This window comes from Oratosquilla oratoria, chromosome 20 (genome assembly GCF_046742065.1).
Source record: "Oratosquilla oratoria isolate Oo_2021 chromosome 20, ASM4674206v1, whole genome shotgun sequence".
NCBI lineage: Eukaryota > Metazoa > Arthropoda > Malacostraca > Stomatopoda > Squillidae > Oratosquilla > Oratosquilla oratoria.
The window spans coordinates 24,323,889-24,341,955 of NC_134796.1; the positions used below are offsets into that span (position 1 = coordinate 24,323,889).

At 41.6% G+C, this 18,067-nt stretch overlaps 1 protein-coding gene across 1 annotated transcript in view; it reads right to left on the minus strand.

The window, feature by feature from the left end:
- Nucleotides 1-18,067, minus strand: part of LOC143036405 (UNC93-like protein) — a 79,538-nt gene that overhangs the window by 14,939 nt on the left and 46,532 nt on the right. Inside the window, exons 3-4 of the mRNA XM_076203735.1 lie at nt 6,523-6,712; nt 1,198-1,441 (exon numbers count right to left, since the gene is read on the minus strand). Of these exons, the coding sequence (XP_076059850.1) occupies nt 1,198-1,441; nt 6,523-6,712 (434 nt within the window). The remainder of the gene's footprint in view (nt 1-1,197; nt 1,442-6,522; nt 6,713-18,067) is intronic.

Genomic DNA, 18,067 nt, shown 5'->3' on the forward strand with positions numbered 1-18,067 from the left:
ATATCAACCATCATGTTAGGTGTTATGCCATTCTCTTTTATATTACCACCCATAACAAAGACCGTAAGTCTAGGCACGAAGCGGCCACGAGCGAAGCGAGCATTCCCGGCAAAGTCGATGATTGTAATATCTTAGAAATAAATGCTTATTTCAAGAGACTTTTTTTTTTATTATTTTTCTATTTTGTAAGTTCATGGAGTGGATGCGAAGAGGAGACTGTATGAAGGAGTGATTGTGCCAGCAGCACTGTATGGGGCAGAAACGTGGAACATAAGAGAAGAAGAGAGAAGGAGTTTGAATGTGTTTGAGATGAGGTGTCTGAGAGGTATGGTGGGGGTTACTAGGCTGGATAGAGTGAGAAATGAGGAGGTGAGGAGGAGAACAGGGGTGAAAAAGGATTTGGGAGAGAGGGTTGATGAAAGAATATTAGGATGGTTTGGACACATGGAGGGAATGAGTGGGGAGGGACTGGTGGGGGAGGTGTGGGGGGCGGATGTGGAGGGAGTGAACGTGGGGGGACGTCCTGGGATGAGGTGGATGGATGGGGTGAAGGGGGCTTTGGGGAAGAGGGGAGTGTCTGTTGAGGAAGGAAGGGAGAGGGCGGAAGACAGAGGTGAGTGGAGAATGGTTGTATGTGGATGATGTTGTGACTGCATGAGGAGGAATGGGCGGGGTAGTATGTGTGAGTAAATTTTGACGCAGCCCGAAGGGATTTCTCCCCGTCCTCTCCTTATATGCAAAGGGGGACGGAGAGGGGGGGTCGCCGATTAATGAAGCGGCCTTGCTGTGGATGTACTGTGTCTTGCGACATTGCTTCTGACCCGGGGCGGTGGGCAGGGTGCAGGGATGGCCCGTCATCCGGGAGGTGCTCGGGTGGGAGGAGGGGTGGGAGGGGTGTGGAGTGTATTTAGGGATGAAATGGGTGGGAGTGTTTTTATGCCTTTCCCTTTTTGGCTACCTCCCTTGGAAGGGGGAAAAAGCCTTGGTATATGTATGTATGGACCATTTTATCTCATTAAAATTTAAAGTTTGTCTCAGCTTTTTATTTACTTAACAAGTGCGCTCTGAGCTGAAAAAATGGTTGAGAAACACTAAATTAAGCACACACCTTCCCCTCACACACCTATCTCTCTCTCTCTCTCTCTCTCTCTCTCTCTCCTGTGACATACATACATACTTACGTATACACATACATACCTGGGTGATGATGTAGCACTTGGCGGTCCAAAGGGGCGCGGCAGCTAACCCGACAAGGGCGCCAGCGGGCGTGAGAGTGTAGATGGTTGGATAGAACTGCATTGCTATGTATGTCGCGTAAAAGAATATACACACCACAATGGTCCATTTAGCCGTGAGTCTCCGGATCAGCCAGGTAGGCAAGAAGAGACTCGATATGATAAGGCCCGCGTATACGATCGACAGTGATGCGGTTCCTTCAGTTCTGCCATGGATGGAGAAAGAGGTGAGTCCTTTTTCTGTGTCTTAAGTATCAAAATGCATCATATTACAGTGGGGCAGCATGTAGACACGAGATCTTCCGGTCCATAGCGATTGATTGATTGATCATAAACATTTAGTACTCTAACCACTTCTTGGATGTATTTCTTTGGTCAAACTGTTTCTAGCCTGATGTTAATGGTCTTTTTATTCGAGGATGTTTTTGTACACGGCAGTAATAAGTGGTAGTCTCTTAAGCTGGATCAGTAATTGGTTAAACGATCGTAAACAGAGAGTTGTTCTAAATGGCAAAACTTCTTGATGGAATTTTTTTTTACGAGTGTAGTTCCTCAGGGATCCGTTCCTGAGCCACTTCTATTCATAGCATTTATAAATGATATAGAACATGGACTGAAATCTGTTGTCTCCAAATTTGCTGATGATACAAAACTGTGCAGAATGGCAAATGATCATTTAAAACAATTAGATTTTCAAGAAGGCTTAGATAAACTACAACAATGGTCTGAAAATGTCTAATGAAATTTAACGCAAGTAAATGTAAGGTTATGCACATAGGTAAAAATAACATTAAGTACGAATACACAGTTTGGAAAGACGTTTACAAAAGTAGATAGTGAAAAGGATCTCGGCGTAATTATCAATAACGATCTCAAATCATCTAATCAGTGTATTTCCGCCTCTGAGAAAGCAAATAGGATTCTAGGACTGATTGCGCGATTTTTTTTATTTTAGAAGTCCATCTGTCACTGCCTCTGACACAGGGGAGTGGTCAGGATGCAGGGATGACCCGTCATCCAGGATGTGCCAAGATGAGAGGGAGGGTGGAGGGTGGAGGGGAGTGCAATATGTAGGGGATGAAATGGGTGGGAGTGGTTTCTATGCCTTTTTCTTTTTGGCTACCCCCTGTGTAAGGGGAAAAAAGCCTTTGGTATATGTATGTATGTATGTATCTGTCATTAACAAGCTATATAAATAATTAGTTCGTCCACATTTGGAATATGCTATTTCCGTATGGTCACCGAATCTCATTAAAACATTGACAGGTTAGAAAAAGTACAACGGAGAGCCACAAAGCTAATTCCAAATATTAGAAATAAATCATACGAAAATCGACTAAAACATATGTATCTATTTTCCCTTAAAATATATTCAAGGGTGATTTGAGACAGGTCTTTAAGAACCTAAAGGGAATTGACAACATCAAAAGTGTCGAAATTTTCACACCTAATGCAAATCAGACAAGAAATAATGGTCTCAGACTATCAGGAAGTAGATTTGATTGGGAAGTGGGTAGAAACAATTTCGCCATCCGTGTAATAAAATGAATGGAATAAACTTCCTGCAGAGACGGTGCAGTGTAGTACAGTTCAAAGTTTTAAGATTCGTTTAGATAAGCTAGTAGAAAGGCTAGTAGAAAATTCTTGGAAGACATATCTGGAAACAATTAAAAATGAACTGCCCTAATGTTCAGACAGGTAAATACTAGCTAATACCCCGTCTGGGGTATTGGCTGCATGTTATTGTGCCAAAGTAGCATATACTTTAGGCTCTATATGGGGCGCCCCTACGGACCAGGGACACATATAATTTTGTCTGTGATAGAGGAAATATCTGGTTATAGAGAAATTAAGACACTTTTATTATACTGCGACTGTCCCTCCGTTATGCTGTCCCCCTACCCCTTGTTACTGTCCTGAATATTTCTTTCATTTTTTTTCGCCTTACCCTGTGGTGGGGGGAAAGAATGCTGCCACCAAGTCTTCCTACTTGAGTCTTACGAGGCGACAAAAAAAAAAAAAAAAAACCGGGACGGGGATAGGACTAGGAATCCTGCTACCTGTAGCCCCAAAGGGAGCATTCCTCAAAAAAGTAAAGGCATAAGATATGGTACAGATGAGAGTAAAAGGAAAGAGATAGGCAGTATGGATGTGTTGGCAATGAGTGAATTAAGTTGAAAGGGAAGGGTGAGTGTGAGTTTGGGAGTGTAGTTGGGAAGTCCTCAGGAGAGAAGAGAGGACGAGGGAGAGAAGGGGTGGCTATATTAGTAAGTGAATAAATAGGTGAGCGCGTAGTGGAGTGGAGGGAGTTTTCTTCAAGGTTAATGTGGATGAAGGTGAAACTGGGAAGGAAGATGTGGGTTTTTGTAAGTGTATATGGGCCTGGTAGTGAGAAGAGTGTAGAGAAGGGAGGATTTTTGGATGGATTTAAATGAGTGTATAGAGGGATTAGGGAGAAATGTCAATACAGTTGCATTGGGAGACCTTAACGCTAGAGTAGGAAATGAACCAATATCTGAAGTGATTGGGAAGTATGGAGTTCCAGGAAAAATCGTAGTGGAGAGTTGATGGTGGAGATGTGTCTCGAGAGTTGATAGCAAATAGTGTTTAGGAAGAAAGTCGAGCATAAATACACATGGGAGAGGGTGGTGGATGGAAGGGTGGTAGAGGGAGAGTTAATGGATTATATAGTGGTAACCAGGAGTATAGTAGTAAGAGTTAAGGATATACATGTTCTATGGGGAGAGAGTGGGGGAATATCAGATCATTTTCTGGTAGAAGGTAAGTTGAGAGTGGAGGATAGGTGGAGAAAGAGGAAAGAGAAAGAAAAAGAGAAGGAGTATAAGAAGAAGCTGAGAGAGGAGTGTGAGAGAGTGAAGGATAGAGCAGAACTAGGAGTGGAGGAGGAATGGGGATGGTTCAAGGAGGGAGTCATAAGGTGTGCAAAGATGGTGTGTGGAACAAGGAGGATAGGAGGAAGTAGAAGGAAGGGTAGAGAGTGGTGGGATGAGGAAGCAAAGAAGGGTGTAGAAGAGAAGAAGCAAGCTTGCATAGATTGGTTACAAATTAGGACGAGGGAATCATATGAAAGGTACAAAGTAAAGGGAAGAGAAATAAAGCATAAGATAAAGGAGGCAAAGAGTAGAGCAGATGTGATATGGAGTAAGAGTATGACAGAAAATTTTGAAAGTAATAAAAATGTTTTGGAAAGAAATTAAGAGTGGAAGAGGAGGCGAATCAAACAGAGAAGAAAAGGTAAAAGGTGCAGATGGAGAGATGATAATGGAAGAGAAGGCAGTGAGAGGAAGGTGGGCAGAGTATTTTAGGGAGTTGCCATATGTGAAGGAGGATAAGGAGGGAAAGGCAGTTGCAGTGGGAAGTGCTTAGAAAATGACCGTGATGAGTGAGGAAAATGGAGATGAAATAAAGAAAGATGAAGTGAAGGCAGGTGTTAAGATGATGCGAGTAGGTAAGAAACCTGGGTTGGATGGATGCCGTGCAGAATGTCTGGAAAAAGGAGGTACAATTATGGTGGACTGGCTGGTGAGGTTATTTAATGTTTGTTTAAAAGAGGGTAGAATGCCGGAGGACTGAAGGAGTGTTTGTATAGTTCTTCTTTACAAGGGAAAGGGGGATAAGTGTGAGTGTAGTAGTTTCAGAGGGATCAGCTTGTTAAGAGTAGTTGAGAAGGCTTATGGGAGGGTCTTGATTGAGAGGATTAGGAGAGGAACAGAGGGAGTAATTGATGAGGAACAGTGTGGGTATAGGATAGGTAAGGGTTATGTAGATCAGATTTTTATGGTAAGACAGACATGTGAGAAAGCTATAGGAAAAGGTAAGGATGCATTTTGGGCTTTTATGGATCTGGAAAAGGCTTATGACAGGGTAGACAGGAAGACACTGTGGGAGGTATTGCAAATATATGGGATAGGAGGACAGCTTTAAGGAGCTGTCAAGAGTTTTAACGAGAATAGTATAGCTTGTGTTAGGATTAGAAATGGAGAGAGTGAGTGGTTTGTGGTAAAGGTGGGACTTCACCAGGGATGGGTTATGTCGCCCTGGCTGTTCAATTTATATATGGATGGGGTGGTGCGAGAGGTGAATGCAAGGGTGGTGGGTCAGGGATTGGAGATGGTTAAAGAAAATGGAGAAAAGTGGGAGATAAGCCAGTTGCTGTTTGCTGACAACACTGCGCTTGTAAAAGGATCAGAGGAGGGATTAAGGAAGTTAGGGACAGAGTTTGTGAAGGTGTGTGAAAGAAGGAAGTTGAAGATAAATATGGGTAAACGTAAGATGATGAGATGTACAAGGGGAAAAAGTGGCAGCAGACTGGAAGTGAGTATTAAGGGAGAGAGACTGGAGGAAGTGGATAGTTTTAGATACTTGGGTGTGAATGTGTCCAAACCATCCTAATACTCTTTCATCAACCCTATCTCCCAACTCCCTTTCCATCCCTGTCCTCCTCACCTCCTCATTTCTCACCCTATCCAGCATATCATACTTCTCAGGCATTTCATCTCAAACACATTCAAACTCCTTCTCTTTTCCTCTCTTATGTTCCATGTTTCTGCCCCATGCAGTGCATAATCACTCCTTCATACAATCTCCTCTTAGCATCCATTCCCAGATGTCTATTTCTCATAACACTTTTTAATCCCCCAAGGCATCTACTCGCTTCTTTCAATCTACATTCTGCCTCCATCCCCAGGGATTTGAGATAATCCCACAGGAAATAATCACAGGGGGGCTAAATCAGGCGAGCACGCTGGCCAGTTTAAATCGCCTCTCAGGGAAATCAGCGCGCTCGCCTGATTTAGGCCCCTATCATTATTTCCTGTGGGGTTATCTCAAATCCCTGGTTTATAACGACCGTCCATAAACCCTGGAAGACCTACAGAATGCCATCCGCACTCAAATAGCCAATATACCGCTCACCATGCTAGAGAGAGTAGACCAAAGCTTCCGAAATCGTCTGAATCAGTGTATTGACAATGGAGGTGGACATTTAAAAGATATTGTTTTTAGAACTGTATAAAAGTAAACCTTCCATGTTGTGTGACAGACATAAAAGTAGAATAAAGAATTGTGAGGTGTAAACACTTTATAATTCAATCCCCAAATCGGGAAGTTTCCGCGCCCCACCCTGTATTAAATATGACTATGAACAGTGGAGATAATCTGGGAATCTGCCTAGACGTTTGTGAGGGCTGATCCACAATGCAGGGAAATGGAGACTGCAACTTTGTGATGCCAAAGTGTTTGCACTGTGACCACAATAAGTCCTTACTTGTTAATAGAAGACTGTAGGTTTGCCATGGACTGAAAACTGGTGAAGAGACACATGAAGGCGAAGGAGATGGTGACAATATCTTTGATCATCAGCCATTTCTGGCGGCGCTCTTCTTTCGTCAAGACCTTAGTGCTCCTCCTCTTCCCCTGTGCCGCTGATTGCTTCGCGCTTTTCTCCTCCACACTCCCTTTGGTAGGACAAAGTTCGTGATAAGACATTTGCAAAAATAAATAAATAAATGAATAAATAAATATATGATAAATAAATAAGTAAACAGACAAACAAATCAATGAATACATAAATACATAAATGAAAACATAAATAAATGAATAATTTATGGTAAATAAATTAATAAATGAATAAACAAATAGACTGATAAATGGGCAAAGAAATAGATTGATAAATACATACATGAATGAATACATAAATAAATGAATAGATGAATATAGAAAATAAGGGGGTCACATGAAAAATCGTCACCTAAGCCTCCGACAGGGTGACAATTATTCATGTGGGCTATCCTAGGGTGACAATTCTTCATGTGACCTAAAAATAAATAAATAAATAAATGTAGACCAGGGTTATCCTCACGGCAGCCAGACATCCGTCGAAGTTCACGAGATTTCACAAGCAATTCTAGAGTGTGTTAACGCCGGTGAGAGTGGCTTTTGACGGTGCTTAAATCACCACGGCGCATGCGCAAATAAGATAAAGGCAAAAAGTTGTAGAAAATGAACATACTACATCACAACAGGAAAAAATTTATAATTTCATATTTAACATTTAAATTGCAAGTGATTGCATTAAGATTTTTTTTTCTTTTTTTTTTAATTGATAAGGGCCGCGGTTTATTTTAATGTGTCCAATAGAACTTCAATAACGTAATATATGGTTGAGGTGTAATAATGTAATAGACTATAACATCACTGTATATATCTATATACCATCAATATAACTATCAATACATAAACGTCGAAGAAATACAAATCAATTGCGAACGCAAAACAATATACGCTACCGACATGATGTTCATGTACTGTATTCAAGGTATCTCGTCAGTTCTTCATCCATTATTGCATTTGCTTTTTTATGGAGAATATATGATTCAAAATATTTCGTTTCATGAGGACACACATACAAGTAAATGCATGAAGAGTATTGTGCTATTATGTGATATTTTCTTTCTCCCAACTAATAAATGTCCAGGTTAGTTTGAATGTGTCTTTCAGCACAGCTGTGTGATTCCTCTCTGCTATTAACGATATATATATATATATATATATATGTATATATATATATATATATATATATATATATATATATACACTCACACACACAAACACACATACACACACATAGGGAGTTGGGTGTGTGTGTGCGTGTAAGGTCACAGCATTACCCATAGATCGGTCTCTTCCGGGAGGGAAATAGCTGTCGATCACGAGTCCAACACGTGATCCATAGGCCAAGGTGAATCTCAAAGTGTATCACACACACACACACACACACACACACACACACACACACACACACACACACACACACACACACACACATATATATATATATATATATATATATATATATATATATATAATCATAGCAACCGTGCTACATGTGATGGTTCAAAAGGACTGTATAAGTCACCGACCAGGCTTCACGTAACATCAGAAGATTTAGTCTCATTTTCATCTAATCCCCGTATTAGGCGAGCCCTCCGACAAGTTGTGTATGTTAAAGACAGATTGAACATTTTTAGAAGCTCTGCCATGGGATTCGAACCCTGTATATATATATATATATATATATATATATATATATATATATGTATGTATATACTGCAAGATGATTGAAAGGAAGAATAAACCCTTTCAATGTCTAGCATGCACACGTATGCATGTAGAGTGACAGTGAACTCCGACATCGTCAGACAACTCTCAGGGGACCCGCTATTGTGCGTGGATTTTCCTCCCAAGGGACAACGCCATTGTCTCCGGAGCCAGGCGTTTCCAGATCAACATACGTCAACATTTCTTTCCCCGCCTTTTTTTTTTTTTATTTGGGGGGGGGGTGTCTATCCTTTGTAAATTCTTATGTAGGTATATTCCATGCATGGATACTGAGAGTCAAGGCACAGTCCATGCATTGTACATAATAGATTAAGGAAATAATGTATTATTATGGCAACAGCCTACTTGTCCTCGTGTAAATTAGAATCTGGAAACTCCCCGAGTTTCCCTCGGAGGTTGTTCCACGAATTGTGGACAGAGAAGACTAAAACTTTAAAGCGAAGTCAACCTCTCCGAGTTTATTTCACCAGACCAGTAAATGTAGATTATTCAACTACAAATCTACATTCTGGTGGCAGAAGCAGTGGGTACGAAATAACAGCGAGAGAGACGAACCTAAGATTCTACATTCTGGCAGCAGCAGTTCAACACTAATTCTTCCGAAGCAACAACTCTACGACAGCGGCTACGGATTAGCGGATTCCACGTGCTGAGAAAATACATCAGAGATCTACACTCCGGTCGAACATAGCCACTTCCCAACTCACCGCTTCCCTCTGCATCGCCAAGCATCACTACGAGGCACAGACTCTTTTTCGCTGAATCATCCAGCATCCTACTACGAAGCAACCGATCTTCGCTGCATTACTCCCACGGAAAAATTGAAGCAACAAACTCCTACCAACATTCTGGGAATCTACAAGACAATTCCCCTCCGAGGCATTGTCCAGCATCCACGACGAGACAACCCTCGTCGCCACATCCAGTACTACTCCCACGAGTTGGACAATCCTCCGCCTTATCCACGCCACCACCGGGTTGGACGAGCTCCTCCCCTTCCCCCGCATCTACAGTAGCTTCACACGGGTGAACCAACGCCCTTCGTCCCGCATCCAGCTTCGCAAGATCTTTATCTTTTTTCTCTTTTTCTCACTTATTCCTCAATTTTTTGTGTATATGTACATTTTGATATTTTTTTTCAAACTCATCAGCCAATACATTGTATTAACTCCTCCCCTGTTTCCAGCAGTGCATCTTACCACCGGTTCGTCCCACCGGATCATCATTTAACATTCCGAGATCATCTTGGGTAAGTAGATATTTGTCTGTTCTCATTATCACCTAGGAAGCAAATGGTCCCTGCCCTTTTTATTATCAGTTAGTCAATGAACGCGTCCAAACCCCTCTCTGACTCGACATACCGACCCTATACACGCAGCCGTTCTACGCTCACTTCCAATACACCAAATGTGTCCCCTCCTGCTAATAATTCTTCGGAAATTTCACCTGCTACTGTAGGTTGTAAGTTACACTACATTGGGAAATTGGTGGTGAAATAAACTCGGGAGGTCTTCTTATCTTTGATAAGACTGACAGTGTTCTGCTTTACAATAAACCTTAAGCTCCGTTCAAACTTCAGAGGGTTGCCAGAAACAATTTTCTATATACATATTTACAAGGGTTGCCAAATATGGTAATAATAGGTTGTTGCTGTATGAGTTATAAGGAAATTTGGAAGGATGGGTCGCGTCGGTTGTCGAAGCGACGGGAGACGCCAGGAGAGCCTTTGTTCCCGCAGGTGTTCTTTTGTTCAAGTAAAGGCTTGACCTGAGATGCAGAGAATCTATTGTCGCTGAAAGGGCGTAGCCAGGAAAAGTCGGTGAGCTGAGTCCCTTGGAACAATGACCCGTCCCTTGGGAGATGGTCGCCGTCGTCGGAGTACGAAGTTACAGCCTATGTGTGCGTGCGCACGTATGCACGCTAGGCACCGGAGGGAAATGGCAGCTACGTTGAATATCGAGATGATAACACTACTCAAAACACCATGACAACACAAAACCTTATCACCGTGGTCAAGGATGAGACTACATTACCGCTCTTTAACGGCAAGAACATTCCTGAACACAATTTCATCTCGAAGGTTGAATCAGAGATCACACGAAGAAACATCACAGACGACAGGGCCAAAGTTCCACACTAACATCCAGAATAGATATGAATATCACGCTATCTGATGACGTCATTCAGTCTGATTTATTTGAGAAATCACAGACTATCAGGAATTTACACAACACTTTAAAAAGACCTTTGCTACATTTGAGCCACTTGGATCACTTTCCCCCATACCCTTTGGCTAGAACTTACAATCATGGTCCACACCACACCAAAGATGTAGTGGGGTGTGTTATATTCAACGTATGCAACACCTTCGATGACTGGCGCGCACGCGCGCCCACAATATGAAACAAGATGTGGTTTCGACGAAAGCTACGAATCTCCCTAGGGACTTCTGGACCAAGCTAACCGACCTTTCTTGAATACACCCCTTTTGACAAGAAAAGATTCTCTCGGCGTCTCAGGTCAATGATCCACTAGACAAAAGCCCAGCTGTGTCTCTCGGGTCAGCCACCTGCAACCGATCAGCCGACGCTACCGACCGAAGCGACCCAACTTCTCAGTATCCCTCATGTGGCAACAACATCCTTTTATAAATTGGCAACCTTGTATATATGTTAATATATGTCTGGCAACCCTTCTAGCTTCCCTGAGGGCTTGCTGCGTATGCAGTAGTTACAGCAGAACAGAACCGATTAAAACTAAGAACTCGGCCTGAGTTTTCTTCACCACCAATTCAAATGTAGAGAATACACATTCTACAGGTGGTCAAAATAAAAGTATAGAAATTATTAAATAATCAGATTCATCACAACGAGATAAAGCAATACAATGACAAATGCGTGCACACAGGAAGCGGAGTAATAACTGGATGCCCAACCTTGAGTCGACGCGGGAAACACACACAACTCGCTTGGTTCTTCTTACAAAGGAACACAGAATTGGCATTAAATAATGCAATGATAATAATCAAATTAATATCCAACAAAATATATGACAATTATGCAATGGAAAAACATAAACAATTGAATAATTCGCAAGTATCAAACACAACAATAACTATACGATGCTACAACGCAGTGCGTATATTCAATGTACACAATGGTACGATACCAGCACATCGCTCACCCACCACCACTCGGTGACCCCACTGAGGAAACGAGAAAAATTATTGACCGAAGCTAACAAAATTAAAAATATGAACTACTTCACACACTCTATAGTGTACATACAAAAGTGGAGGAGAAAAAAACGTATACATGAAAACACCCCGGGCAATATAACATACACAGATATCTATATTAAATAATATAATGACATAAATAAATATGTATACATATAAATAAGTACTCGCGCTAGTAAAAACAAAGGACAAAAAATAACAATTGCCGGACGTCCGGGACATAACACTTAATAACTAAACAATAGTTACACATTATACCTAAGAAATTGACACAAAAACATCACAAGGAATACAACAAAAGAATTACATAAAAAATGGTAAACATTACAAAGACTACAACATATGAATTACATAAGAAGTGAACACGAAAATGGTAGACATTACAAAGAATACAATACAAGAGATCATGGATACATCATGAGCAATACATAAATATAGATATTGAGGCATAGAACCCCTCGATCGGAGATTATAATTGTGAGGGGTAGATTCAGAAGGCATAGTTTGTACAGTGGGCCTTGGGGGAGGCCCGGTGAATTCAGGGATAGGTACTCTTGTTACCTTAAGCCTATCAGCGTGCAACACTTTACTCAGTCCCTGGGAAGGATCAAAGACCCTGAATTTACTGGGATGTAACTTTTCAGTAACCAAAAGGGGACCTGTAAACCTACAATTAAGCTTATGTTAAAGGGCGCAGCCCGGCTATGTTGGTGTTTCAACATTTTGAACTTGAAGTCATCTAGTTTCTGTTCTACAGAATCATAAATCCTATGTAATGTGTGACATTAGAGTTGAGTATAATCATCAAAATTGTAGAGGGGACGAGTAGGACTGTCTAACACATCATATGAGAGCCGTTTTTCCACTCCATAGATGATGTAATGAGGCGTCTTACCTGTGGAAACATTAATTGTGCTATTAATGCAAGCACTGACATGAGGAAGCCAATCCTCCCAGGACTCATGGAGGCTACTAGCAACGTGCCTGAGAATGTACAAAATCTTCCTATTCGTCCGCTCTACTAAACCATTAGACGCAGGATGGTAAGCCGTAACGTTCACAAATGATCGCCAACACCTCATTCCTAAATCCAGTCCCATTTTCACCAAGGAGCACTGAAGGAGTATTGTACGGAAAAAAAAAAAAAAAAAATCTAAACCATGGGGAACTATCGGGGCAAACTTGCTACGTAATGGAGCCAATATCACAACCCGACTACAGTGGTCCACACACACAAGGAAATACACAGAACTTTAAGTACTACGAGGCAATTGTAACTGGTCTATCGCCATAGTCTAAAAAAGGCGAGAATGGGTAGGGTACTCTAGGGGCAGTGTGCGTAGAACCTTTGTTCTGGGCACAGCACTGGGCCACAGATTTTTGTTGCACTCTGGGTGACCACCCTGAGGGGCATCATGAGCAAGAGACAGAATAACAGGGACTAGAGACTCAGGGGTCATTAACTGTGCCACATCCTGCTCAAACACTTCCACATTACAAATGAGAACATTGTCCTGTAGAGAAAATTAGGACACGGGTACAGGTAAATCTAGGAAGGTGGTATCATCACCAGATTCCAAAACATAAATAACAGCAGACCAAACAGGCTTTGGCCAGATCCTTCAGGGAAAAGATGTCAATCACTGTAGCTGCAGCTACAGGTATATTACATGAAAGTGCATCAGCAACATTGTTTGCACGTCCTGGAATATCCTTAAGGGTCGGGTTAAACTCTTCAATTGTAAGAACCCATTTGGCTGGAAGGCCTGAAATAAAGTTTGCCCTTGAAAAGCTATGTAACAGCAATGTAGTCAGTGTAGACTGTAACAGGATATTCAAAAACGATATCACGAAAATGCTTTAAAGCCCACACCACTGCCAGTGCCTCTAAATGTGTAACTGAGTAACGAGACTGAGGATTGTTAAGAATACGGCTAGCATATGCAATAACATGGGGTTTACATCCATCTACTTGCTGCATAAGTACAGCTCCAATACCTGTACCAGAATCATCTGCACAAATAGTAAAGGGAAGAATATAATCAGCGAATGCCAACACAGGCGCCTCAGTAAGGGCCTGCTTCAACGCATAAAAACTCTCCTGGTGAACATCACGCCACTGGAGGAAAATATCCTTCTTGAGGAGACGAGTAAGGGGAGATGTAATTGAAGCAAAATTTTTAATAAATGCACGATAGTATCCTGCCAGTACAAGGAAGGAACGTACATGTTCAATTGACTTAGGTGTAGGGAAGTCCCTAACTGCTTTGACTTTATCATCTTTGGGGTGAATACCGCGTTTGTCTATAACTCGACCTAGGGATTGGATGTTAGATTCAAGAAAAGAACACTTGGGTAAATAGAATTTCAATCCAGCATCAGTAAAACGTTGCAAGACCATGGACATCTTATGAAAATGGCTTTCCACATCCAGGTAAACAAAAAGTCCGTTGCCTACTAGGCCATGAAAATTTTAGTTAATCAAGCGCTGGCATGTCATGGGAGCATTCCGTAACCCCATTGGGTAACGAAACCATTTATGTCCTGTTGCAGTCGAGAAGGCCGTGACCTTAGGAACCCAGGACTCGAACCCAGCAATCACATGACAAGTCCCGTAGTAACTTACCAACTACGCTATCAAGAGATAAGTTGCTGGGTTCGAGTCCTTGGCAGTATCGCATTTCAATTTTTGCATGTCGGCCGCCCAATAAGTCTCCTGATGTTGATGGCTTAGAATTAAAGTGCATTGTGGTCGTTAAAATGTATCTCTAATCCCTGGGACACTTTCAGTGTTGTACAAATACTTTCCCGCGTTTGTATACTTCCAAATGTAGTATCATAGTGGAGATGAGTTGAACGCAAAATTTCATGTATGTGTATGTAACTCGAGCATACAAATGTATAAGAAAAAGTTGCGCTCAACTTACATCTTTCTTGATAGCGTAGTTGGTGAGTTACTACGTCACTTGTCATGTGATTCCTGGGTTCGAGACCTTGGCAGTACCGCATTTCAATTTCTGCATGTCGGCCTCCATTAGGTCTCCCGATGTTGATGGCTTAGAATTAAAGTGTATTGTGGTTGTTGAAATGTATCTCTAGTCACTGGGACCCATTCAGTGTTGTACTATATATATATATATATATATATATATATGTGTGTGTGTGTGTGTGTGTGTGTGTGTGTGTGTGTGTGTGTGTGTGTGTGTGTGTGTGTGTGTGTGTGTGTGTGTGTGTGTGTGTGTGTGTGTGTGTGGATGTGTGGGTGGGTTGGTGTACATTTTTATCAATCATAATACACTTTAATTCTAAGCCATCACCATCGAGAGAATTGAGGGGGCCAACATGCAGAAATTAAAACATGGTGCAGCCAAGGACTCGAACCCGTGCTAGCACGTGACAAGTATTAGTGACTTAACCGATTGCGCCATCAAGAGATGGCACAATTGGTTAAGTCATTAATACTTGTCACGCGCTAGCACGGGTTCGAGTCCTTGATGTACCATGTTTCAATTTCTGCATGTTGGCCTCGCCATTTCTTGATGGCGCAATCGGTTAAGTCACTAATACTTGTCACGTACTAGCACAGGTTCGAGTACTTGGCTGTGCCATGTTTCAATTTCTGCATGTTGGCCTTCTCGATTCTCTTGATGTTGATCGCTTAGAATTAAAGTGTATTGTGGTTGATAAAAATGTATATCTGTACACTGGGATCTTTTTATTGTACGTATATATATATGTATATATACATGAATATATATATATATATATATATATATATGTATATATATATATATATATGTATATATACATATATATATATGTATATATATATATATATATATATATATATATACACACACACGAGTATATATGTATTCACCTTAGTTTCATCTTGGTCTTTGGATCACGTGCTGGAATCGTGATTGATAGCTATTTCCCTCCCGGAAGAGCTCAGAGCTCGTATGATCGATGTATGGGTAATGTTGCGACCTTACACGCACACACACACCCAACTCCCCGCCTACGAGAGTTGGAGTAACGACTCGAAGCGCACCGATACTGAAATTATTTCAGCCGTGGGCAGGATTCGAACCCGGACCCCCGTAGTGACAGCCGGGGACTCTACCAACTGCGCCACCGAGTCGTGTGTGTGTGTGTGTGTGTGTGTGTGTGTGTGTGTGTGTGTGTTACACCAATTTGCAGATGAAATTTAAATAGCACGTGATCACTTTTCCCTACAGGGCAAAGATATTTGAGGAGGCAATGATATTTTATGCCTTTGTAATTTAAAAGTCCAATCTTGTCAAAATGTCATTTCCCCTTACTGTCATGTCTTTAACCTACTGGATCATCATGATTTATATTGCAAAATTTAAGTGTAATTCCCCAGGAGTATTCATTGCATTTTTCAATTCCTACTAATTTACCTATTTGCAATTAAAATATCCTATAGGAAGCATATTGCGACTTTATCCAACACATGATCCAAAGACCAAGGTGAATCACACACACACGCACACAACTCCCCGTCCACGAGTTGGAGTAACGACCGACCCGAAGCGCAACGATGCTGAAATTATTTCAGCCCTGGGCGAGATTCCAACCTAGACCGCTGTACTGGCAGCCAGGAACTCTACCACTGTGCCACGAGTCGTGTGTGTATGTGTGCGTGCGTGTGTGTAATGACTTTGGTCCTTGGATCACGTGCTGGACCCGTGATCGACAGCTATTTCCCTCACGGAAGAGAACTCATAGCTCGTATGACCGATCTGTGGGTAATGCTGTGACCTTTACACCCACACACCCCGTGTGTGCGTGTAAAGGCACACAGGAGGCTATAAACAAAGGGTTCGTCCTTGAATAATTGCAAATAAGTCAACAACAACAAATTCCGACATGCCTCTATAATTATGACCGCAGATGCCCGTCACGTCCAGCCATCCTTTGAACCATCAATATCCCGCCCTCCAGCATGTAATCAGGTAGGTACGTCAGCTGGACTTTTATTGAAGCGATGCAGCAGCAGCAGCAGCAGGAGCTGCGCTATCGTTATTTGTATGCTTAATTATATAATCCGGAGCGAAGAGGTCACATAATCTATAATGAAATATGTCAAATTTATATCCTTTTGTAATAGCTATGTTGTAAAAGAGTGCGCACCGCGTTGAACAAAAAAACGTTATCAGTTTTTTTTTTTTTTCTCTCTCTCTCTCTCTCTCACCCCCCCCCCCCCCCAAGGTAGGTTGGAAATATTCTGACAAATTGAAGTGGGTGGGAAGGGGAAAGACTGGGAGTCTTAATCGGTTTTATTCTTGAATAAAACTCGGTTTTAGACTCCAGTCTTCCCTCTTTCCACCCACTTCATCTTGGTTGAAAAATATGGCGATTTGTGTTTATGATCTTGTTGACACTCTACGAACTGCAGATTTAAGCGTAGAGCTGAGCACAAATACTACTGTCAAAAGGCATAGTACAACACAATGTAGCGTACTCATTGTACTCACGACGTTTAGTAAACTATGTACACTTTCAAGCGATATGAATCTGACAATAGATGACAAAATCTATATATTATTATGATGTTGCACAGGGTGAGGTCACATACAAAGTATCGAGGTGATGGAATGGAGGTACAATTCCGTGGGGTGCTGGACTTTGTTGATGGAATCATGGCAAAGTCTCTTTATTGAAGATTTATTTGTTTTATTTGTTTATTTATTCATTTGTTTATTCACTTATTTATTTATTTATTTATAAGACGTGACTCGCGAATTTGTAAACTTTTTGGAGTACCATTTTGGAGGTGGAGAGCAATTCTTCTATTAGTGTCGTTGTGTATTCTATGTATGAAGAGGCTGGTGACACACAGTTCTCTATTTTGCATGAGTTTCATACGCAAGATGAATTGTAAGTCTCGGGTTTGCACAGTTGGGCTATTCTTCATGAGCAGTGATGAGTTTTGACATATTTCTTGATGGTTTGTTTCAATATACGTTCATCTGTATTATAGTGTGTGTGTGTGTGTGTGTGTGTGTGTGTGTGTGTGTGTGTGTGTGTGTGTGTGTGTGTGTGTGTGTGTGTGTGTGTGTTTGCGCGTGTGCGTTTGCGCGTGTGTACACTCAAAAAAATTATACACCACCGTAATCGGCCATGGGCATTTTATAATTTTCATGAATTCGTTGTTACATGAAATTTGTACATTTTACACATATTCTGTTGTTGTTGTTTTTCTTCTAAAAATACAAAAGTTGAAACTGTGGTGATGTGTGAGGGCTGCACGGGAATTACTTCGCATTTCCGCAAGTCTGCGGATATCTGGATCGCTCTTGGTCCAATTAGTCTGGATATGAGAAAGAACTGCCCTTCGCACATAACTTCGACGGCAGCGGGAGGCTTGCGATCCAAGAAGTCTTTATCTAAGTTCCAAGGTTCATCCCCTTGCACGTCTGTTTCC